At 45.7% G+C, this 18,599-nt stretch overlaps 2 protein-coding genes across 10 annotated transcripts in view; one reads left to right on the top strand and one right to left on the bottom strand.

Moving 5' to 3' along the window:
* The window catches only part of megf6b (multiple EGF-like-domains 6b), a 45,466-nt gene extending 32,903 nt beyond the window's left edge, over window positions 1-12,563 (top strand). For 2 of the 3 annotated variants that reach the window (XM_040204278.2, XM_040204279.2), the window contains 28 exons: window positions 246-368; window positions 591-713; window positions 1,856-2,026; window positions 2,560-2,691; window positions 2,801-2,929; window positions 3,049-3,177; window positions 3,336-3,470; window positions 3,817-3,951; window positions 4,033-4,158; window positions 4,251-4,382; window positions 4,745-4,873; window positions 4,947-5,078; window positions 5,575-5,703; window positions 5,791-5,919; window positions 6,180-6,308; window positions 6,384-6,512; window positions 7,580-7,708; window positions 7,829-7,957; window positions 8,100-8,228; window positions 8,330-8,461; window positions 8,562-8,690; window positions 8,780-8,908; window positions 9,473-9,601; window positions 10,397-10,525; window positions 10,970-11,098; window positions 11,192-11,320; window positions 11,583-11,711; window positions 11,921-12,563. In XM_040204278.2, coding sequence (XP_040060212.2) covers window positions 246-368; window positions 591-713; window positions 1,856-2,026; window positions 2,560-2,691; window positions 2,801-2,929; window positions 3,049-3,177; window positions 3,336-3,470; window positions 3,817-3,951; window positions 4,033-4,158; window positions 4,251-4,382; window positions 4,745-4,873; window positions 4,947-5,078; window positions 5,575-5,703; window positions 5,791-5,919; window positions 6,180-6,308; window positions 6,384-6,512; window positions 7,580-7,708; window positions 7,829-7,957; window positions 8,100-8,228; window positions 8,330-8,461; window positions 8,562-8,690; window positions 8,780-8,908; window positions 9,473-9,601; window positions 10,397-10,525; window positions 10,970-11,098; window positions 11,192-11,320; window positions 11,583-11,711; window positions 11,921-11,982 — 3,596 coding nt within the window. In that variant the 3' untranslated portion in view covers window positions 11,983-12,563. The remainder of the gene's footprint in view (window positions 1-245; window positions 369-590; window positions 714-1,855; window positions 2,027-2,559; window positions 2,692-2,800; window positions 2,930-3,048; window positions 3,178-3,335; window positions 3,471-3,816; window positions 3,952-4,032; window positions 4,159-4,250; window positions 4,383-4,744; window positions 4,874-4,946; window positions 5,079-5,574; window positions 5,704-5,790; window positions 5,920-6,179; window positions 6,309-6,383; window positions 6,513-7,579; window positions 7,709-7,828; window positions 7,958-8,099; window positions 8,229-8,329; window positions 8,462-8,561; window positions 8,691-8,779; window positions 8,909-9,472; window positions 9,602-10,396; window positions 10,526-10,969; window positions 11,099-11,191; window positions 11,321-11,582; window positions 11,712-11,920) is intronic. The other variant, XM_078091867.1, reaches the window with a different exon arrangement.
* Window positions 12,564-12,582: 19 nt separating this feature from the next.
* kcnab2a (potassium voltage-gated channel subfamily A regulatory beta subunit 2a) overlaps window positions 12,583-18,599 on the bottom strand; it is a 61,684-nt gene continuing 55,667 nt past the window's right edge. For all 7 annotated transcript variants that reach the window (XM_040204286.2, XM_040204284.2, XM_040204285.2 and 4 more), the window contains 3 exons: window positions 17,848-17,968; window positions 16,522-16,610; window positions 12,583-15,605 (listed from right to left, as the gene is read on the bottom strand). In XM_040204286.2, the coding sequence (XP_040060220.1) occupies window positions 15,516-15,605; window positions 16,522-16,610; window positions 17,848-17,968 (300 nt within the window). In that variant the 3' untranslated portion in view covers window positions 12,583-15,515. The remainder of the gene's footprint in view (window positions 15,606-16,521; window positions 16,611-17,847; window positions 17,969-18,599) is intronic.

The following is an 18,599-nucleotide window of genomic DNA, read 5'->3' as shown; positions in this document are numbered from 1 at the left end:
ATCTACTCAGGCCCTGAGATTGAAGACAATTATATCGATCATTTAATAAATCATCTTTTCGGATATGTAGGACTTTATTACTCTTTATGCTCTGTTGGTCCGAGGGTGGAAAACTGTATTGAGCCTTCAGCGCTAAACCTGTACACGGTTTACATGATTTTGTATGTTTTCTGCCGGTGAGCAGGTAAGCGTATCGTTACAGGCAGTTCATCCTTTTTAGTGTCCCTGCTTGTCGTGTTTGGCAGACGTCGACGAGTGCGGCGAGCAGAGCTCCTGCTGTGAGCAGGACTGCACCAACTACCCCGGGGGTTACGAATGTTACTGCTCGGCAGGATACAGACTCGACAATGACGGATGTAGCTGTGATGGTACGTTTGACCCTTTTCAGGCAGAATTTGTGTGCTGCTCACTTTTTTATGAGACTGAATTTGGGAGAGTTCCAGACTCGAAGAAACGCGCATAATGCCATCTTTGTTTAAGTTCAACATGTAAAGGGAGTCTTGCTCATGTGAAAATTGCTTTGGCTTCCCTCAACGTCTCTCCTTAAAGTTGCAGAATTGTAATGCGTCTGTGTTGTCTGTGTCGTTTAGATGTAGACGAGTGTCTGGCATCTAATGGCGGTTGTGATCACACGTGCCAGAACAGCGCGGGTTCCTTTCAGTGTTTCTGCCGCCGGGGTTTCCGTCTCGACGAGGACCGGCAATCCTGTATCCGTAAGTATCCACATTTAAATAGAGCGGCCAAGTGTGAATCACAGCAGAAACGTGCCAACGGAAAGTCTGCCAAACTGGTGTTGCCGCACTGCAAAAAAACATCCTGTACACAAAGTTGTTCACTTGGGGTGAATATGCCAGCAATAAGACATAATGCATATGCTCTTTTCTTAATTTGTTTTATTGTGGTTCCTGGTTTTCAGTTCAGATAAACTAAAGGCAAATTACATTTCTGTGATTTACAAATAACAGAGACGAGGCATAAATAAATGAATGGCCGAGGATTTAAAAACAAACAAAAATATGTCTTTCACCATGGAAGGTTAACTTATGTGGTGTCCAAACTAGGGACACAAGTCCTTCTGTCTTCTCCTGTGCTACTGTCTATGGTATTTAAAAGGCACGGGACATTTTTAATGATGATACATGTGCATTTATCGGCATCTCACCTCTGGTCCTCTGTTGTATCTGATCAAATAAATATGCTAAGCTTATAGTGGAAAATAACCAGAGTTTTTCAAACAAAATGAATAATCAATTTATATTGGTGCCTTAGCGAAAACATCAAAAGAACAACAATTCCATGGATGCATTGTTGGGTAATCTGGTATTTGGAGAAATCTTGAATGAATATAAAGTGCAACTGACGAGCACAACAATTCCCTCAATGTAAAAAAGCTTTTATCATTTTAACATCAACGCTTTTCCAAACTTAAATGACATGTCAAATGTGGAGGGAGAAGTTTACTTGCCCATCCAAATGTATTTAAGGGACTGTGTAACAATTGGCCAATTGGGTTATCTTTTGTTTTATTTAAAGGCAAAGGTAAATGGGTGGAGGAGAGGCAGCAGGGTAATATGACGCCTTCTCAGTGTGCAGTCAGGCTGGATCTCTATCAGACTTCCAGTTGTTGGACCCAGAAGAATAAGACGCAAATGCCTAAAATAATAAAATGTAAAGGGAGGTTGTGTAGTAATGTATTCATTTTTACAACATTGACTGCTAATGGAATGGGGAGATCGAGTGGGAACAGCAGGATATAGTATTGTTTACAGGCAATCACAGCGCCTCTTCTCATATTCCGTACACATGTGTGTAATAGAGTGTGTACCAAACGTTCTTCTCGCCTGTTTCCTTGCAGCATTAGAAGACGCGATTGAAGCCCTGTCCAGCGGAGCTGCCATCGAGTTGCCCCTCATTCAACCCCTGCTCACCTTGATGCAGGACTACAACCAACCGCTGGAGCGCTACGACGACTACGAGGACGACGATGGGGAGCTGAGGGCCGAGAGTAACCTGGCAGAGAAATTCGGTGAGTCCCCCCCCCCCCCCCTTCAAAACCATTAGCCCCTCGTTATCATTAAGAGCGACCTGTATCTGATTACCTGACTCGCAGGAGGCGAAGCTGTCTGACAGACTCATTTACTGCTAGCAGGAACAGACCACATGGTGGGGGTTAATTACTGTGTTTCATGCTCCCAGACTGTCTGTACATACTGTAATACCACAGATTTTTTGGCCGGGAATGCTGAGGATTATATGTCCTGGCAGCCCGTCACAGGAGGTACAAGGCTCTGTTATGTGTCGCCACAGCTTGGACTCGTTTGACACCGCAGAACATTTTATATATATGTATATTTTTTTGACCTGACCAATAATTTAACTGTGAAAAGTTATCCGTTTAAACACATTTGCGGAGTGGGACTTCAGCCTACATGGCGTAGCTAGACACAATGGGCAGCAAATGACACGATTATATGATGGAAATCACATCGATCATTAACTGCACTGTAACGACTCAGGTGGGTGAAGTGTGCACTTCATTGATTACTTTGTTGTTTCCAGTGTGTTTGGATGATACCTTTGGCAGTGACTGCAGTTTGACATGTGACGACTGTTCCAATGGAGGAAAATGTAACTCGTGGAAAAATGGCTGCGACTGTCCTGCAGGATGGATGGGTGTCGTGTGCAACCAGAGTGAGGAGCATACGGACACTCAAATACACATCCATGGGTTTCACCCTTACTACTAAATCAGAATGACGGAGTGGCAGTAATGGACCCCTTTCATGTTTCCTTTTCACAGCATGCCCCGAGGGATATTTTGGTAAAAACTGCTCATTCCCCAGTAAGTGTAAGAACGGTGCCACGTGTGATCCGATCACTGGGAGCTGCCGGTGTCCCCCCGGGGTCAGCGGAGACGTGTGTCAGGATGGTGAGTTATCCGCTTTGTCCAAGCCAACATCTTTTTGTTTTTGATTTACAGTGAAATCCTTCCCCCTCCCACTGTGGGCTCTAGTTTAAGTTTACTACGGGCTGCTTTCCTGTGTGCAGGATGTCCTAAGGGCTTCTATGGGAAGCAGTGCAATAAGAAGTGTAATTGTGCCAATAACGGGCGCTGCCACCGGACCTACGGAGCCTGTCTGTGTGATCCTGGACTCTACGGACGCTTCTGCCACCTGCGTAAATCCCACTGTCCCAACATTAACACACTCTCGCCCTTAAATTACAATGTTGGAAATTGATTGATAGATTCTGAATTAGACTTGCATTACACTCTCGAGTATCCATATGTAATTAAACCGTCATCAGTCATCTTCTCCTTGTTTATTGTCCCTCAGCTTGTCCAAAGTGGACCTTCGGTCCCGGCTGCTCTGACGAGTGTCAATGTGTCCAGCAAAACACTCTACAGTGTCACCGCCGCCACGGCACATGTGTTTGTAAATCGGGTTACCAGGGCAACACCTGTGAGGAAGGTGAGCACACTGTCACAAAGATCATCAATGACTCATCAGCACACCTTGCATATGTGTACTGCAGGGTGCTTTCTGTTCTTTGGTCCTATTACTGTTCAAAGACAACAACACAGACAACAACAGCACAGACAACAATGGTGGATGTTGTTTTAAGAAAAGCTTTGCAAAATTTGCTTTCTGATATAATCAGTAAAGGGGGTAAAATCTCCCTTCTAAATAAAGACAGAAAAATGTTGAAGATTGTTGAGCCCCTTATTTTAAGAACAGGAGGATCGTTTCCATTCTCGTGGTATACAAGTTGTCCCACCATGATGACCTGTCCTCTGAACACTTGTCCTGTCTCTAGAGTGCAAGCCGGGTACTTACGGAGCCGGTTGTGCGAAAAAGTGCTCTTGTCCACTCGGAGTGTCATGTGATCACGTCACTGGAGCGTGCCAACGAAAATGCCCTCCTGGTCGTCACGGAGAAAACTGTGATCAGGGTAGGTGGCCCGACAGAGGACTAGTTGTCCCCTGGCTATGTTTGTGTCCTCCCATGTTGACTCCTGTGTGTCCTGTGTCAGACTGTCCAGTGGGGAGGTTTGGAGCTGGCTGCGTCCATCCCTGCAACTGCACAGGCTCCCCATGTGACAAAGTGTCGGGACGATGCAAGTGTCCCGCGGGGACGGCAGGAAAGCGCTGTGAGAACTGTGAGTGCGGAAGGACTTTTGAGTATCCACAACAACCACACACTTGTTTTTATATGATGAAATTGGTAAAAGTAGGAATCCTCTTTCCACAGTGTGCCCCGATGGTTTTTGGGGTTCAGGGTGCACAGAAACCTGCCCTGCTTGTGAGAACGGCGGCGTGTGCGACAAACACAACGGGTCGTGTAACTGCCCTTCGGGGTTAATGGGCAGATTGTGCCAGAACTGTGAGTATCCGCAGCGTGCGTGTTGGTTTCCACAGCTCGATGCATTTAACGGTCCACCGGCTGAGCAGAATGGCAGCACAGTGAAAATGGAAATCGTTCAGTGGTGCTTGATCTTGGACATAAAATAGGAAAAAGGAACAGTTTTTCTCCCAGTGCGTTGGCTAAAATCCTCCAGATGTTGAAAACCACCTCCGATTATAATTCACTGGGAAGAACAAATAGAATTTCAAACAACCACTGGATCTGAAAGCCTCATTTAGTCGTGAATCCCAGAACAATGAGTCGTGGGAACTTGCTCTGCTTACATTCTACCGGCGAAGTTTGTTCTAGTAGAATTTATGCTTTGTATTTTCATTGTGCAGCGTGCCCGAGTGGACGTTTCGGCCAAGCGTGCCAAATGAAGTGTGTGTGTGAGAATAACGCTCGCTGTGATCCGGTGGCCGGGCGGTGCACATGCGCTCCTGGCTGGACTGGACACAACTGCAGGAAAGGTAGCGGCGCTAGACGGCATTTGTTAGCGCTTTTTGTCATGTGTGACACTCAAACGGGACTTTTGTGTTGCAGGCTGCGATGCAGGACATTGGGGGGAGGACTGTGCAGAAACATGTGACTGCAGGAACGGAGACGGCAGCTGCGACGGCGTGACGGGCCAGTGCAACTGTGAGGCTGGTTACACTGGAACACGCTGCCACCAGAGTATGTAGTTATATATTAATGTGTATATATTTCCTTTATTTATGTATTAAATAATTCATGTTTTTGTTTGGAAGAAACCTACTTTAAAGTTCTTGCACACCAGAAAGTCTTATTGACGTGCATGTTTTGTGACAAAACCAAATCACTGTCACTTTCAGTCTGAAAGGAGAATTTCAGGATTGAAATATCTTTTTTTTTAAATGAGTGAATGGTGTTTTGGCTTTCTCAGATGGAAAATCTGTCGGGAGTATTCATTGCTGTGAGCATATTCATTCAGCGGGAGTTTGTGTTGCAATCATTCTGCAAAGTTTCATTACCAGTGCTACCACCAGATGGTACAAAATAAATCATTTAACATCCTAAATAGATACAAATAGTTTGTCCAATACATATTTTATATTGTTGGATCCTGTCATTTTAAAACCAACCTTTTATAAAACATGACATACATATCACTCGTCTCACTGTCTAAGGTGTGTGTTTGATATTTCCTCAGAGTGCCCTGCAGGTATGTTCGGTCTGGGCTGTCGCCGTCGTTGTCAGTGTGACAACAATGCGTTGTGCGACCATGTGAGCGGCGCTTGCACCTGCCAGGTGGGATGGACTGGAACCTTCTGTGAAAAGCGTAAGAGCCTCTCCTTCCCTTCACAACGCCGAATATACCACATCTACTAGATATGCATGCCAGTAAGGGGTCGTCTGTGTCTTTCAGCTTGTCCTCCGGGTTTCTACGGACTGGACTGCCAGGAGAAATGTTCCTGTCTAAATGGCGGCAGCTGCGACCACGTCAGCGGAGTTTGTTCCTGTCCTGCCGGCTGGATCGGCTCCTCCTGCGACCTGAGTGAGTTGACTCCACAACTCACTCACTCCAGTGTGCAGCATCAAAGCACTAAGGACATCTTTGTTACGGGATTTGCAGTTAAACAAAAACTCGCTGCAGGTCTGTTATTTGGGGAAACCCAGTTGAGCAGCACATGAGAAAGCGCCGACTCCGTGTTCCCCATGCTTTTCCCCGTATCGCTTACCAGACACTGGAATTTCCACTTTTGATCAGCAAAGTTCACCACGGGGTTGTGATATTGTTTGTCCCTCTCCTGGCAGCGTGCCCAACCGGTTTCTATGGGGAAGGATGTAACCAAACCTGTAGCTGCCGCAACGATGGCATCTGCCACCCGGCCAGTGGGCAGTGTGTGTGCACGCCCGGCTGGACCGGACCCAACTGCACAGAAGGTGTGTGGATCTTCTATGATGGGTAAATAAGGGTGCACCCTTATGTCTTATGTCCTCTTGCGTCTTTTTTCCTAGAATGCCCTCCAGGGTTTTACGGAGGAGACTGTCAGCAGCGCTGCCTGTGTCAGAATGGAGCCACCTGTAACAAGAGCACTGGGAAGTGTTCATGTGCCAGTGGATGGACGGGCACAGCCTGCGAACTCGGTAAGAGTCACAGATGATGTGAGTCTCCATGGATGTCGTTGCAAAACCACCTGAAGATTAATCATTTTAAGGAAGAGTCTCCTTTATTACAACTTGGATCTCATTTTTGTACATGTGGCTTCTATTTAAAATGACAAACTCGGATCAGCTAACATTTTTTTGGGGCCAGAAACCGGAGATGACTTGATAGGTCGTAAACGGGCTCAAAACCGTTTGCATGTGCAACACGTTGTGTAGGTCAAAGCGGAAGTTGTCTGTTTTAGACCAGTTATTGTTTTCAATTCCCAGTAAGTCTGGCTAACTGTTAAAAACGCGTAAGGCTTTGAGCTTGTGTTTAGCAACTTTGACAAAAAAAAAAGACCCTGTTCAAGGTACTCGTACGTTCTCTGTACCAACCTGAGAGACACACTTGGGTTTAGTTAGTTGAAGAAAACAGTTGACAACAAACATCTTTTACTAAGCTAAACTCTTTATTTATTCAAATATCACAAATGTAATAAATGTCAGTAGCTACAACAACCACAACATCTAACAAGAATTATTAGATGATGATTCTTATAAACAGGACGGACAAATCGGAACACGCTTATAGGCTCATTTCTAAACATTTGTTATCAATATTAATATGATCACTTGTCTTGATGTTCAGCCTCATCAGCCATAATGATTGTTGTTTCCTTTTACTGCCACGCAGAAGAATAGCATCACGTTCTCGAGTTCGCCTTGTTATTTGCCGGCAGAGTTAGTTTCTGGAGCGCGGACGCGTCTCTAGCGTAAGAATCTCTGCCGACCCGCCGATGACATTCCAGCTCGTTTTCCGTCTGAGCTCCATATCACACTCCATCCTCCCTCTGTGCCTGTTTCAACTTTTCCCCATCGAGGCCCCCCACCGCCCCCCCCCTCATGCTCAGGAAGGCCTCAGATCTCGTCGCTGGAATGCTTCTAAACTCTGCGGCTACTAACTTGATTTCCCTACTCGATACTATAAACACACGGAGGTTCACACCATGACGTCTCTGTTTTGTTTCTCTTTCTGTGCTTGTGCGCGCTGCTGTATGTGTACACAGAGTGTGTGGCGGGCCGGTTCGGGAGGGACTGCCAGCAGCAGTGTGAATGTGAGAACGGCGGCCAGTGCGACGCGCTGACCGGACGCTGCAGCTGCAGCGGCGGCTGGGTCGGAGGGCGCTGCGAGAGAGGTGGGTCTCTGCTGAGTGATCCCAGCAAAAAAACAAATTAACAGACCGAAACTTTGATCTTGTGGGAACTGCTGTATTTTTGTCCGTTTTTAACCTCTGATTTGCACCTCCTTCGCTCAGCATGTGAAGCGGGCCTGTTCGGCGCCGGCTGTGAGGAGCGGTGTCGGTGTGTGCACGGGGATTCATGTCATCACGTCACTGGAGCGTGTCGGTGCCTGCCGGGCTGGAGAGGAAAACTCTGCGATAAAGGTGCAAACCGACAGTTGGCGACAGGCTATTGACGCTTCTGCTCTACCAGAGTTTGTCCTTCAAATTTAGATTGGTAAGACACTCTGCACATTTAACTAAATTCCAACTTCACACATCTTGTGTTCCTTTGACTTTCCGTCAGCATGTTTACCGGGTATGTTCGGAGAGGGCTGCATGCACCACTGCGCCTGTGCTCAGGGCACGTCCTGCCACCACGTCTCTGGAGACTGCGGCTGTCCTCCCGGATTCAAGGGAAATGGCTGTGAGCAGAGTGAGTGCTGCAGGATCCTCTTCTGCCTCCCGGCCATTTGGGAAATGAAGAAGTGTTGCAGGTTTTATAAAGTGATCTCTATCAACCGGTTCCTCTCCCAGCTTGTCTCCCAGGAACATTTGGACAGAACTGTAATCAGGTTTGCCGGTGCTCGGAGACAAACCAGCTCTGCCACCCGGTGTCCGGGTTATGCTACTGCGCTCCAGGTTTCCACGGCCGCAGATGTGACCAAAGTACAGCAAATAGTGCCTTTTATATCCTGCAGACATATCGCATCGCAGCGAGGCAGAGGCCTTCTAAAAGTGCTAATTCTTTTTTTACTCCTTTTTTCAGTTTGTCGAAAGGGTCGTTACGGCCTAAACTGTGAAAGCGAGTGCCAGTGTGAGAATGGAGGGAGGTGCATTCCGTCCACTGGAGCCTGTGATTGTCCAGCCGGTTTTATAGGAGCGAGCTGCAACATCAGTGAGTCCATCTAAAACGCAGTATTGGTGGTGGAAGTACATTGTTGGCATGAGATGACAAGTGTCCGGTGTGTGTCTCCATGGTGACAGCGTGTCCGGCCGGGCGGTACGGAGTGAACTGTGCTCGGGTGGAGCTGTGCGGAGACGGTGCCCAGAATGACCCCGTCACCGGTCGCTGCAAGTGCGTCGCCGGTCGAAGAGGAAGCGACTGTGCACACGGTCGGTACACTTGATACAGTTTGATCATTTACTGCTTTTTTTTACCGTCTCCACAATCAAAGTGTGAGGGTCCCAAACAGCGGATCACTGGTTCCATTACTCTTGTGACTAGAGCAGATTTTTGAAGGAATTTAAATCTTCACACCCACAAGAATTCAAAAACTTCACATAACGTCAACAGCATCTGACTGGATGTACTTTAGAAATGGCTTCAAACATCAGTCACATATTATTTGCAGTTTTAAAGAACACCTTGAATGTCAGTGAACAAACCTTAAATGCCCTCTAACATTTGGAACATTGTTTGTTTTATATCTCACCTATTTACCTCTGAGTCTGAAAAAACATTATTTCTGAAAAGATGTGATGTAATCGTCTCTTTTCGTCTCGGGGTTTTGGGTCATTTGGACTATAAAGGTTGTGCGATTTTGTCTGTATCAGGCCAGCTAATGGTTCCTTCTTAAGAAATAAAGTAGCTGCCAATAGTCTGTAGTTACAAGAAAAGCAACATTTCTTTTTTTTGCTTTGTTTGGCTTCAGTGATGAGAGTATTTTTCATCTTTAGGTTGCCTTCCAGGCTGGTTTGGGGCAGACTGCATTGAACGCTGTAACTGCAGTAATGGCGGCGTGTGTGACTCTGTGACCGGGGGCTGTACGTGCAGTTTGGGTTGGACCGGTTCACACTGCAATAAAGGTGAGACACACTTTCATAGCTTGTTTCTCACTATATATTTCTCACAATAATTACACAATGTTTGGATCAGTTCACAGAACCCCGGATTTTCAACCACATTGTAGGGTCGCACGTCTTTACAGATAAACTTGGCAATTGTTACTGTGATGTTGAGTTTGGTGCTGGCGAGGCCTGAGGTGTCTGCAGAGCTGAGTTACCTGCTGCTGCTGCAGCGGTAACGCTGCCTGAGGTCCTGACTGTCGGCGTTGTTTAATCCCACGGCGCCTTAGTAGCTGGCCGGAAAGATTCGTTGTGTTTCCGTGGTTTTTTATTTGTCTTCTACATATTCTACAAACAGCGACCGACTTATTTAGCTTTTGCAAACACCTCTGTGTTTGCAAAAGCCAAAAAGTTTCCACACGCTGGATCGATAAGTTGGTTTGTAAATGTCTTGCTCGCAGTCGTCTCCTCCACGCTGTGTTTTGTTGTTGTTCCGAGTTTCGCGCGGCTGCCGCTGCGTACTGATGACGTCACAGACAGGCAGACTGAATCGAGTACTAAGTGCTAAAAAACAAACACATCCATACCGTTTTTGTACTTTAATCCAATGTGCAGTTTCCAAGTATCGATACAGTTGATTATGTACCATTTCAATCTATTTGTAATCGATATATGTCGTCCGGAATGCCGATTTGCGGAACACTGATCGATTCAGTTGGATCGCAGGAATATAAATCGATTAATCGATTCAGTGAATGAATCGTTACACCCCTAATTTTTTGTGATTATTTGACTGTCTGTTTTGTTCGATTGCAGAATGTCCTGAGGGCAGATTTGGTGCCAACTGTCAGCTGAAATGTAACTGTCAAAATAACAGCACTTGTGACAGAGTGACGGGGACGTGTCGCTGTGGTCCAGGATACTATGGACAGCTGTGTGAACATGGTGAGAATCCAACAGATTAACACACATGATGAGGGAAGTTATAGCTGCACAAAATAAGCTATTTATATTTGACCCTTTTTAATAGAACATTTTTATTTGGAAGCACTAGGCTCAGCGATAATGGAAAGAGACGTGGTTGGATTGATATTTTGACAGAATTGGTTGATAAGCCAAAATTTAGATTATGGCTGATTTCCCTCTGTTAATGACCTGTCACCATTTCACATTTAAGACCTATGCCATTAAATTAACGGTAGGCTACCTCATAATTACTGAAGTACAGCTTGGATACCCAACCCTGTCTCAGACGTCCATTTGAACTCATTGCGCTTATTTTTAACTAAAGCATCCTGACTTTACATATTTACATGCACAATCATTAATCCAGTGGGAACATTTGCAAACCATGAAGATGTGCTTTAATTGCTGCGTCCTGGTCTTCAGCCTGTCCCCCCGGCCTCCACGGCCCGCTGTGCCAGCTGCAGTGCGACTGCATGAACGGAGCGTCCTGTCACCCGGCATCGGGCGCCTGCGTTTGTCCTCCAGGATACCACGGAGCTCGCTGCCACAGAGGTCGGTCCCGTCACCGCTCGATAAAATGACACTATTAGTCACCTCTGAGCTGAATTTATCCCTTTTTAAAAAACTAAATGTCTCCCCTCTCAGTGTGTGAACAGGGGACCTTCGGTCATGGCTGTGCTAATGTGTGTGACTGTGAGGAAGACTCCCCATGTGACCCTGTGAGAGGAAGATGCCTCTGCTCCTCAGGGAGGACTGGACTCAAGTGTGACATTGGTAATCTCCTGGACTTTTTTAAAGTAATTTGTGAATATACATCATAAACGGGACTTTTGGAGAGCTATGTTGATACATTTTCTAAATGAGATGCCGTTGTGCCAATAGGTGGTCTATTGCATCTTCATCTAGATTAGAAATCTGCTGACAACTACGGTACAAACTCCACATTTGGTGGTTGGATTGTCGAAGTTGCTGCAATTTGGACAGGCAGCTAATTTTCTAAATGTGTCAGACTTTGTCTATTTGTGTTTCGTGGCAGAGTGCAGAGAGAATCGCTTCGGGCCCGACTGCGCAGAGACCTGCCAGTGTGGCAACGGGTCGCAGTGCGACCGACGCAACGGCCGCTGCAGCTGCCTGCACAGCTGGATCGGCCTCACCTGTCAAGAAGGTACGGTAATGACGAATCATCGCGACAGACTGTTCCCAGTGTGTTTAGTTCACCGCATCAGCACATCCACGTGGACAGCAGGCGAAGAGCTTTGTGGACAGAACATTTATGCTGACTAGAGTAAATAACTAGTTCTGGTGCTGACACGGTCTGCTTGTGCTCCTTGTGTGTGCGGAGTGAAACTCACGGCTCGTTATGTGTTTGCCCAGGTGGACCTCCACGCATCACCGACAGCCGGAGAGGAGACTCTCAGCATGAGAACTCGTTATAGCACCGGGGCGGATTTTTTTACTGAAGTGGCCCAAAAAAGTGAGACAGGAAGTTGCAGCAGGTAGACCAACGTGGAAATAGACTAATGAGAACTGCCGTTGCATGTTTGGAGCCGAGCTGGACGATACGTCTCTGAACTGTCACAGTGGAACCCAGCTTCTCGCTGTCGAGATGGATCATTGAAGCTTTTAGTCTTCAGGACAACGTGGTTACTGCAACTTTGGTATTTTTCATTTAAAATTGTTGTCCTTGAAATACCTTTTGCAGGTAGTGTGTATAAAATCTCTTTATTTTGTAAGAAAAAAATACAAATTTCTGAATCCATATCAGTAGTATTAATGTTTTTTTATGAAGTACTACTCAGTCAAATGGTGCAAAAAAAACTTGAATGCCTTAATTGACAGCTGGACTCTACATTTATTTTGCACCTTCTTGAAGGTTCAAATGTAAAAAGTCTTAAATATTTTTCCTTGGATCGATTTTTGTGTATAAATTGCTTCATATTTATATTTCTCAGTTGTACACAATTGAAATGTTCTTTGGGAGACTAATAAACAAACAACCAATGATATTTCACACGCCAACAAAGACACATGAAAGGTTAATTTACCATTCTTATTTTATCATTGAGGATCAAAGCTGTACATCCTGTCTAAATCCAAGCACAGTGCAGATAGCAACGCCTGCAAGAAAACTAAAAGAAAAGGCAGAGGTGATCACAACCAAAAAAGATATATACAAAGGTTAAACTATGTACAGGAAAGACTCACACATCTTCAGAATAAATTCTATCGTTGCATACACAACAAAGAAATTGCTTCTTTTTGTCAGTCTTAAAATCGATACAACACTGATAGGAAAAATGCAGCATGATGAAAAAAATCAAGACTGTTCTTTTGACTGCAATATAGGCGAAAAGGTAAAAATATATTCTCTGTGAAACCTAGAACCTTCTGTAAAATAAGCGCTATCCACCCGTGGGTCTGTTTTAATTTCTGAACAGCAAGCATGACCTACTACACTTCAACCTTAATACATTGAGTTATTTCTACAATGTGCAGAAATCTTTGTTGGGCAGGTCAGCGCGGTGGGAAATAACTGATTAAACGAAATGCACAGCAATACCATTTAAAGGGAAACTGACATTTTTAGGAAATCTACTTATTTGCTTTCTTCGCTGAGATTGACAACGCACAGTTTTACACTACAGACTAACTAGCTTAGCATACACAACAGAAAACAGCTAGCATTACTCAGTCTGCCTAACAGCACCTCTGAAGCTCGTCAGTTTCACCACCATACAAACGGTTTATGAATGAAACACTTATTTGTGAGCAGGAGGCAGAATCCATCCAGTCTATGCTAAGCTTCATCACACTTTGCAGACAGATATAATTGTGGTAGCAATCATTTTTTTAAATATTTAGCGAGAAAGCAAAAAGGTGCATTTTCCAAAATGCCGAACAAAGTCTCAGACGTCCTCCCCAATCCCTGCAGATGAAAACATTAAGACAAGAAATCCACAGACTAACTTAACACACAGCAAATCCAACTCATACAGAGATCAACTATTACAACAGGCTTAAAGCAAGGGATTAGTTCAGTTAACCCCATGCCCCACACACAGGACCAATAGACAAAATCACCTGCTGCCGTTAAAAATCCCTCGAAGAGGAACGAAGCAGACCTCATCCACACTAACGTTTCCTTTGATTATTCCCTACACGTCATCTCATGTTGCCATTCGCACTAATGACAGTTTCTCAATGTGTAATGTTTATTTTCTGCAAAGAATCAATATTAGATCAGCTGTTAGTAAAGATTTTAAGGACCTACACATGTTAGTAAGCAGGGTAGCATCATCTTACTTGTCCCATAGGTACTGTAGTCAGGGTAAACAGGCCCATGCTTAGAGGATTTATCGCATGCGATCCACTTGTGCTTTAATCACAGTAAGACGCCACCTAAAGGAGAAAGAATGATGTTCGGCTGCGTCAAATCCTGCGGTAATATTTCTGATACGTCTCAGGTTGTATGTCGCCTGAAACAAACCTTACCGATCCTAAAGCAAGTAGCTGTACTTATGCATTCTGTATATGAAGGGTGTATTTGTTATCTAGTATAACGGAGTGGTCAAGTAAAGAGAGATATATATATGGAGTAAAGTCCATATCATAGATAGATAACAAGCTGGATAGCACATGCGCCAAGATGACTTCTACGTTCTTGCAGGAGGTGAGTGAAACACTTGGTTGTGTCTTCAAAGACAGACGAAGATCTTTGGCTCAAGCCACGCTAAAATGTCACTGGTCCTGCCCAGTGTCCACACATGAAAGAAAGACAGACGAGGAAAGACAACCTCCTGACCACGCGCACGCCAACACAACACTAAAACCACCGGCTCTGTTCCCTGAGCCGCTGCTACCCACTGATTAACTGGAGACTCCTCCTCCTCCTCGCAGCCACTCACACCAGCCGTCCACCGCGGACACGAGACCAGTCGGGCTGCTCGTCTACGCCAACCGCCTGCAGCCCTGTCAGATGCAACTGTAAATAAGGCAGAAACACTTAAATAAAATGGGATCAAGGAGAGGTTTACACGATACAGACCCTCGGGTCTGAAAGGGGGGGATCAGAGGTCAGTGACGTCCGACGCTGCGTTTGATTTGACGCGACTGCAGTTCCCACCGTCGGGGACAAAGGAATGGCTAATCTAATCTCTTCGGCGCGTCGCCCCGCGGACTGTTCCCAGGGCAGGGGGGCGGAGAGCCCCCTCCTCGTCATCTTGGCTGCCACCAACACACTCAGACAGCTGGCGTTGTGGAGCATCGGGCTGGACACACGCGGGATGAGGAGGAGTCTGATTCTATAGTGCAATGGCTGTGAGATTAGACTACTGTGTTCGCCATCCTCCCCCCTCTTTAAACTACCGACCGACGGCACACTGACGATACTAAAGTGCTGATTGTTGAAGCCTACGACGAGGCTCGTACACCGGCAACGTCCACAACATAAAACAATAGGTTTTACAGAGAAACCTCGACGGACTCTTACAGTACACAAGTGTTTTGTAAACGGAACATCCAAGGAACGAATGTGTGCAGAATGACCCCGACGATATGAGAGCGGAGTAGTTCTCATATTGTCATACAGTATGAACTTAATCTTCCTTTTAGTTTTAGAAAAAAAAGGCAAAAAAATAAATAAAATCTGGCTGCCGAGCAAGCATGTGCTTTTTTTTTTTTTTAAAAGGTAATTTTCTCTATGGTTTTAAAATACGTTCAGCTGAATTGAATGTATAACTTATTTAAGTATGAGCGCATATCCATAACCTTTCTTCCACGTTTTGTTCCCCCCCCACTCACCCCACCCCTTTCCTTATCTTACCCCTGTAACTAAATGAGGTGCCCTGGGTGCCCTTGGTGTGGCCGGACTCATGCACCAGGGTCTCACTCAGTAAAAGCTCAGGCAAACAGAGGATCAGGCAAAGGTGGGGCGCCGCAGGCTGCAGGCCGGGCGCAGGCCTGCCGTGCGTTAGGAGCGGTAGTCTTTTTTACTGTAGGGCTTGTTCCCCAGGATGCTGTCCACCTCGTGTGTGATGGACGATGACAACTTTGGAAGAACCTGTGACAGGAGATAGAAGTGAATGTTTTTCTTACTTACATGTGCCGTCTTCGCAGCACTCGCCTGCAGTTGCACATCAAAGCCTCTAGAGGGTGACCTGAGGTTTTTTGTAGTTTTGTAGTGTAACAGGGATGACTGCTACTTCCAGCTCATTAATTTAAAAAAGCAACCCCAAAAATTATTGTGATCGTTTATAGCTGATGTGCAGCTTATTACATTTGTATAAAATCTTTTCACACACAAAAAAAATTAAGTATTCCTGGTAAAATACACCCAGTTAGTGTTATTATTTTTACTGTAATTTCCATCAGAGAAAACTGCCTACTCCCATGCAGAAAAAAAAGTTCAAAAATAAGAATAAAGTGTAAAGGACGGAGTGATCCAGTAAATGTAAAACTGCTCAGCCCTTAAGAAAGGTGAGCACAGCATTTCAGAACTGAAATACCAAATGTGCTCAGGGAGAGACGACATATGGTGTGTGCACATATCTAGTATACACACACACACACACGGGAGGACACACAAAGCATCAGAACAGAATAGCGTATGCTCTTCACCGCCGGCTGGACATAATGCGAGGAAAGGACGGAAACCTCCGCCGGTCTGCAAACCCCTTAAAAGGCTGCATCTTATCAGGAGAGGAAGAAATGGCCGTAAGCCCGTCTCCAATCCCCCTGGCAAACGATACTCCGCTGACCTTATTAACTCCGTACAGTAAAGCACCCAAGCGTGCAGCAGCAAACCGCCCGGGGAGCCGAGCCGAGGCCCCCGACAGGAAGCTGCCTTTACAGATTGTGAGGCACGAATATGGAACTTCTGAAACGGGTCGGTTCACACTCGGACACATATCGAGCGAGTGATTCGCTCTGCAGAAAAACAAACACAAGTACATAAAACACTAGTTTGGTGGTCTCACCTGTATCGCTCCTATGTTCTCCATCAACTGGTCGGTGTTGGACGCCCCTAAGAGGACTGAGCTCACGCCCTCGTTCCGTAGGCACCACGCTGCAGGAGACCAGTAAACAGCAATGACACCCCCCACCACGAGTATGAACACACACACACACACACACACACCAGTGCAACATTCCTGGCCACGAATTATGAGAATAAGTGTGAACATACAAATTAACTCTGGTCCCAACCTCCCATCAATCACAAAGTGGTAAAAGTACTCAAAGACCTTATGTATATCGCAACAAAAAAATACTCCAAAGAGTAAAACTCTTTAGATTATCAAAATACCCAGTGTTACTTGTATTCCTTGTATACTTGTGTTCCTAAATTCAAGTACTGTAGTCTTCTCATAACGTGGAGAAAAACATGTTTTAGGTCACAGAATTCTGACACAGAAGACTCTGCTCTGCTGCGCAATTATAAAAGCTAGCTGTCTTGTGCAATGCGACTGCTTGCCAGCAGATTACAGCATGAAAGGGATGAAAAAAGGTAGCTGAAAAATATAAATCCCACAGATCTTAGAGAATATGGCCTTGCAATGGTTTGACGCGGTCCTTCCCTCAGGCCACAGCCGCTACTTGTTCTGTCCTCACAGCCGCCACCTCAACTCAACACCCGCGCCAGCAGCACCAGGGCTCCAAAAGGAGTCCATCATTGTTACATCGTTTTTACTCAATACTAAAGTGCCATAGTGATGTAGAGGACTACATGACGGACATACATCTTGCGCTGGAAGGATTCCTGGTAATTGGGAGAGATGAGTGTGCCCCCTAATGGGCCGTGAAACCTAAGCTATGACGACGGCGAAAGATCCCTGAGAAAGGAGACGGGTCCCGAATTTACTAACATCTGACACTTTAACAGCCTTCGCAAGAGTGTACTTCTTTAGGGTTTGCACATTGTCACTTTCCTGCCCTGAGTCATCAGCGTATGTCTGGGATGCTATTTTAGTGCTGACACTGGAAACCGTGAAATACATGTTTACAACACAGGATTCTACAAAGATCTACTGTAAACATGGTTGCCTCCCCTGTGTCGACATTTACATTACTCCCTTAATGTATTTATGGGAATGTGCCACATCCATTTTTCAATGTTTATACTTCGATTTGATCAACTGAGGCCTATTGGTCCCTGAAACACAATGAGAGATGTTTTAGACAACAACAACAATTCAACAGTCAAACCGGAGAGGCGCCAGGGTGATGTTGACCTCGGTGCGTCCGAGGCAGAGGGACGGACAGACAGACAGAAAGAGAGAGAGCGGCAGAGTGCATCTGCGTACCGATGGCGAGTTGGGGCAGCGTGCAGCCCAGCCGCTCCGCGATCGCCTGCAGCTCTTTCAACTTCGCCTGCTGACGCCGGCCCTCCTCGCTCAAGATCTTGTCCTTCAACCACTGGTAACCCTGTCAAAAACACAGCACACCTGCTCAAAAACGCAGCCCTGCTCACACGCCGCTGCGCCGCAGCGCCCGTGTCACCAGGGCCTCGTTTTTAAACACGTGACTGTCTCCTGCTGTCTGCGCCAGAGCTGCGCTTACAGCAATACAAAACGTGTGGTTCAACATGATGACAAACATTGGAGGTCAAATCTCTAGTTAAACTAACTGCTATTGAGATTTACTAGACGTACATCTGTTTGTTCTCAGCTGAGTGAAAACATGATTGTTTACAAAGTACCATTTATATCATAGTGCTGTAATTAGAAAATGAGAAACCAGTCACAACAATCAAAGAGCCAAAGGACCACAAACATCCACAAACAACACTGAAGTCACCAAAGATACGGCACAACAGCGAAATGGAGAACTACTTCCCGCCCTAATTCACTGTCACCGACACACGATCCACCAATACACAACATGCCACTCCACCACACAAGTCAGGTGTCAGCTTCGGTGTAATGCAGAGGGTTGATTGTTAAAATTCAGTGTGTTTATTCAAAGGAAATATCTCGCTGTGTTAGTTAGTGCTCGACGAATTAAATCAATAAAACGGTTTCTCCTCATTAATGTTCCCTCTAGTTCCATTATACGT

This window comes from Gasterosteus aculeatus, chromosome 17 (genome assembly GCF_964276395.1).
Source record: "Gasterosteus aculeatus chromosome 17, fGasAcu3.hap1.1, whole genome shotgun sequence".
Lineage (NCBI taxonomy): Eukaryota > Metazoa > Chordata > Actinopteri > Perciformes > Gasterosteidae > Gasterosteus > Gasterosteus aculeatus.
The sequence above is the reverse complement of the archived record's forward strand: the minus strand, read 5'-3'. Positions and strand labels throughout refer to the sequence as shown.